The following is a 5,262-nucleotide window of genomic DNA, read 5'->3' on the forward strand; positions in this document are numbered from 1 at the left end:
GGCGTCCCCAGCACTAGGTCCTGCGTGGGCCTGGCACCGATGGGTGCCCACGGAGCCGGCTCATGGGGCTCCAGCCCACGCTCTGCCCCACGTGCCATGGGGCAGCGAGAGCCCCAGCCTGGGTGCCCGCTCCCCCCAGGACCCTGTCATGCCAAGCAGGAGCAGGGGCTCCCATGGGGTTTCAGCTCCAGCAGCTGCCTTCTCCAGCTGCTCCATGGGCCCCGTGGGCACCGTGCAGAGCCGTCCCAGTGCCTCCCTTTCCACTGTCCTTGTCATTTTGCACTTTCTGAAGGCTAAAGCTCCGAGGCCCCTTTCCGCAGTCCCCACGGCACCCACGGACCGTGGGGTCTCCCTCCGGACCCGCGGGCATCACCTGCTCCTGCCGCTTGCCTTAACCCGACGCGGCGCCGCCTCCGTCGGTCCCCGCGGGCAGCCCGGAGCAGGGTCCGAGCCGCGGCCGGGACCAGGAGCCGCTGCAGCCGCCACCGGCCTCGCCCGCCTCCTGGCTTGGGGGCACCTGCAAGATGCAGCCTCAAATACTCTTTTTTTATGAAAAAGTAATTTATGAGCAATAAATTTTCCCCTCCTTCCCCTTCCCTCCAAGCCCTGTGTTTTCCTTGGTCAGAGGGGCACTGGCGCCCTGCAAACTGGGGCATGGCCCCTTGCAATGAAGCTGCTTCGTTAGCGCTGCTGCTCCTCACACCACTGCCTGGTTGCAGAGCGGCTCCCGGCCCTGGGGATGCTCCGGCATCGGCGGCAGCTCCGGGGAGCAGCGTCTCCCTGCAGGCTGCCACGTTCCTGGGATGCTGCCACGTTCCCAGGATGCTGCTGAGCTGCCGGGATGCTCCCGGGATGCCGCCGTGCTCCCCGGCTTTCCCGTTTGCCAGCAATGATGCAGGCAGGGAAACTGCTTAAGATATTTTAAAAATTTTATTATTGGCCCGATGATGTCTGACACACATGCTGGGAGCTGTATGGAAATCAGCACTGATAAAAAATACAGCAATTATGACCCGTATTGATAAAATATACAATGTAATAGTAGCTTTTCTATTAAAAAAAATATCCAAGCCATCGCTCTGTTCTCATGCTGCCCTCCAGAGGCAGAGACCTTGGGGGCCGTAGACCAAACCCGGGGGCGGGCGGGGGGTCCGTGCCGGGAAGGGGACAAGCCGGGACTGCCCCATGCACCGAGTGGGGCCAAGCCGGGTTTGCACCAGGGAAGGGGAGGGTCCCACGGGCCCCCCAGGTCAGTGCAGGCCCCCCCCTCCAAGCCCCCATATGCACTATGGGCACCGGGATCCTGGTGGTCCCAGCACGGACGTGCAAGCAGGGCGCGTGGGACGCTGCTTTGGGCCCCGCACGGGGGTCAGGGGCTGGGCTGGAGCCCCAAAACGCTTAAATAGAGTAGATTAAAAAGACCCGCTCGTGGCAGGGAGCAGGGGAAGCAGCCTGTGCAGGGAGGCCGGGAGCCGGCCCAGCAGCCGGGCCGTGCACAGCTGGGCTGGGATCTTGTTGCAGCGCGGGGAGACACCCAGACACCCCTGGAGAACCCCAGGAAGGCTGGAAAGTGCCCCCCACCCTGCGGGGCAGCAGGAGGCCATGGGCAGCCCGCTCCTAAACCACCCGGCTTTGGAGCCCAGCGCTGGCCCCACCTGGCACAGCACGGAAAAGGCTGGGGGAGGAAACGAATGGGGAGCAGCAGCTGCAGCTCCTTGGAGCTGCGTTGAGCCCAGCCTGGGCACAGGCGCCAGCCTCGGAGCGCGGCATGAGGCAGCACAGCAAGATGCCCGAGTGCCCCACGGGGACAGGGGTGCCCTGCACAGGGCACCCAGGCTGCAAAGAGCCCTGGAGGCTGCTGCACGGGTGTGTGCATGCATGCATCCACACACAGACACATGTGTGCATGCATCCACACACACACATGTGTACATGCATCCACACATACATATGTGTGCATGCATGCATCCACCCACAGAAACATGTGTGCGTGCATCCACACACAGACACATGTGTGCGCGCATCCACACACACGGACACACGTGTGCATGCATACGCACAGACACATGTGCATGACTCCACACACAGGTGTGCGTGCATGCATCCACACACACAATGCGTGCAGGCATATACAGACATGTGTGTGCATGCACACACACATCTATATGCACCCATGCACACGCAGCAGCCAGGCTGGGCTGCAGCCGCTGCGGTAGGGGCAGGACGGGGCGGCTCTCACCTCCGGGTTTGGTCTACAGGCCCCCAAAGCAAACACAGCCCTCATCTCAAGGGTTCAGCAGCTCCGCTTAGTCCCAGGTCCTTCTGGAAGGTGGAATTGCACATTTATCCTAAGCCTCAAACGAGTTAAAAAATAAAAATAAAAAACATAACAAAGAAACCAAAACAGATGAACACACAAACCGCGAGAATGTGCCGCCTCCCTTGACAAACTCTTTACATCTCTTTGGCAACAATAACTTAAAATTGCGGCAATGTGAGTTCGGTCAACAGCAAGTTTTGTTTTTTTAGGATCCTTTTTTTTTTTTTTTTTCCTTTTGTTTAACTATAAAAATACTCGGGTTGGCAGTTCCCTGCTCAGCTGCAAGGCTGGCACGGGCAGCCAGAGCAGGAGCTCCCGGAGCCCGGAGCTGAGGGGCTGGGCCCGGCGGGAGCAGGGGAACGTGCCCAGATCCCACGGGCAGCCTGGCCGGCCCCAGCACTGCGCTCCAGGAGGGATTTTGCAGCCCTGGAGCAATGCGGGCACTGTCAGCAGCGCCCCCACGAGCCCCGTGCGGAGCGGGAAGGACGAGGCGGGAGCCGCCAGCGGAGCCGGGAGAGCCCGGCCGCGGATGGAGGTGCAAGACGGCCAAGCTCACGGCATGGTGGGGACGTGGAGGGGACATCACAGCGGGTCGAGAAGCCGGGGCAGGGGAACGTCACTGGGTGAGGATCTGCAGATGTTAGCAAGGTCAGGGTCCTACCCTTTAGATGCTATAATTTATATATATATATGTGTATATATATATATATATGTCTATTTATACACACGCACACCCCGCATTCGCACTCGCACGCACACGCACGGCCGTCAGCCACCGCCTCGCCCCGGGCCACCGGGCCAGCTCCAACTAGCAGCACACGAACTCCGTCCCATAAAATCTGCCTTAAAAAAATAGAGCCCAGTCCCAGGAGTCCAGCGGGCCAGGCCCCGCTCCCGGCCTCTGTCCATCCGTCCGTCCGTCCGTCCGACCCCTGCGGCCCCGGCAGGTGCCGCTGCCAAGGGAAATCCCTGGTGAACAGGCAGTGCCTCATTCCCTGTCGCCGTCCTCGCTGCTGCCTGGAGGGGAGCAGGGAGCCGCTGTGAGCGCCCGCCCGCCGGGATGGGAGCCCTGGCAGCGGAGGCTGCAGCGAGCAGGACGTGGCTGGGCAGCCTCTGCACACAGGGACGGGGTGCAGGACGTGGCTGGGTATCCACGGTGCATGGGAATGGGGTGCAGGACGTGGCTGGGTATCCACGGTGCATGGGAATGGGGTGCAGGACATGGCCATGCACTCCCCACACATGTGGATGGGATGCAGGGAAGGACCGGGCACCCTCAGGAGCACAAGGATGGGATGCAGGACACAACGAGGCAATCTCGTACGTGGGGACGGGATGCAGGACACAGCGCATCCACGATCCCCGGCATCGTCCCGGGACAATCTGCTGGGCACACTCACCTCCCATGGAGTCCATGTCCGAGTCGGAGACGTGGGTGATGGAGAAGCGGGAGACGGGCGCCGGCGAGACGGTGAAGCGGGAGAGCTGGAGCGGCAGCCCCTGCTTCTGGGCGGGCAGCAGCGCGGGCACGGCCGGGGCGGGCTCGGCCGGCGTCCCCGCCAGCGAGGACATCAGCGACGGCTTCCCCGGCGCCAGCGGGAAGTCGTCATCCCACTCGAAGCCGCCACCTGGGGGGCGGAGGGACAGGGCTGGGACGGGGGGACGGGGATGCGCTGGCCCCGCTCCCGCTCCCACTCCCGCTCTTACTCTCTTCGGAGACGCTGCCGTCCACGGAGCCGTTCGCGGTGCTCACCCTCTCCGCAGGGCTGCCGGGGCCGCCCGGGGGCTGCCCGGGGCCGTCCGGGAAGCTCTGCTCCCCCAGCTCCCGCGTGGGGCTTTCCTGGGAAGAGGAGACCCATGGGGATGGGGTGTCACCGGGGAGCCCCGGGGCACGGGGTGCCCTGGGCCCAGCCGGGCCCCTCACCTGGTCAAAGAGGTAGATGGTGACGTCGTCGAAGAAGGACACGGCCTTCTTCTTGCGCTCCAGGTCCTCGCAGAAGGAGTCCGAGAGCAGGCTGGGCATCTTGAGGAGGCTCCGCAGGTTGCGGGCGCTGTGGCTCTCGGCCACCACGATGGGCACGGCCGCCGGCTCCTCCTCGCTCTCCTCGCTCTGCTCCTGCACGTTGTAGCAGCGCAGCTCCTCGTCCGACTCGTCGCTGTCCTCCGTGTCCTCCTCCTCCTCCTCGGGCTCCTCGCAGTGCCCAGCGCCCGGCACGGGGGACACAGTCTGCTCAGCCCCGTCCGGGCTTCCCTCCAGTCCGCAGACACCATGGGACGCGTCCGGACCAGGGGCCACCTTGTCCTCGATGCCGGTGGCCACCAGGGATGGGAAGAAGGTCTTGGAGGGACACACGTCCTCGGTGGGGCTCGGGGAGAGGCCCGGAGCCGGCTCGACCTTGTCCCCCGCCACCCTCCACGGTGGCCCCGGGGGAGGCGCCGGCGGCTCTTCCACCCGGCCAGGGCCAGGGCCACCAGCGCTGTCCTCAGGGCTGCGCTCGGCCTCGGCGTCGCAGTCAGAGAAATAGGCCGAGTCGCGGCACGGGCTCTTGGCGCCGGGCGCCGTGGGCAGCCGCGTCCCTGCGTCCGGCCCGGCGCCCTGGCCGCCCGGCACGAAGCCCTCGGGCTCGCGGGGCTCGTGGGGCTCCTTGAGGACGAACTCGGGCGACTCGTTGTTCTCGGTGTCGTAGCCGCTGTCGAGGGCGCGCGGCTGCCCGGGGGCGGCGCAGCCCGTGGGGCTGAAGCCCTCGCAGGAGCTGCCGGTGGAGGGGATGTCGAGCGACTCCAACGAGTCCGGCGTGCCCACCTGCTTCTGCAGCGACTTGAGGGCGGGCGCCGCCTCCGCGCGCTCCGGGAAGCCGCTGGAGAAGCCACCGAAGCCACTGCCGGCGGCGGGCGCCGCGGGGAAGCTCTGCTCCGGCGGCCGCTCCGCCTCGGTGCCACCG

The 5,262-nt window shown here is 64.9% G+C and overlaps 1 protein-coding gene across 1 annotated transcript in view; it reads right to left on the minus strand.

The window, feature by feature from the left end:
• Positions 1–3,095: 3,095 nt before the first annotated feature.
• Positions 3,096–5,262, minus strand: part of AATK (apoptosis associated tyrosine kinase) — a 15,346-nt gene continuing 13,179 nt past the window's right edge. The window contains exons 12-15 of the mRNA XM_026036851.1: positions 4,245–5,249; positions 4,028–4,160; positions 3,721–3,948; positions 3,096–3,337 (exon numbers count right to left, since the gene is read on the minus strand). Coding sequence (XP_025892636.1) covers positions 3,309–3,337; positions 3,721–3,948; positions 4,028–4,160; positions 4,245–5,249 — 1,395 coding nt within the window. The 3' untranslated portion in view covers positions 3,096–3,308. The remainder of the gene's footprint in view (positions 3,338–3,720; positions 3,949–4,027; positions 4,161–4,244; positions 5,250–5,262) is intronic.

Source organism: Nothoprocta perdicaria, unplaced genomic scaffold (genome assembly GCF_003342845.1).
Source record: "Nothoprocta perdicaria isolate Ctin4 unplaced genomic scaffold, notPer1 scaffold_187, whole genome shotgun sequence".
In the NCBI taxonomy this organism is placed as follows: domain Eukaryota; kingdom Metazoa; phylum Chordata; class Aves; order Tinamiformes; family Tinamidae; genus Nothoprocta; species Nothoprocta perdicaria.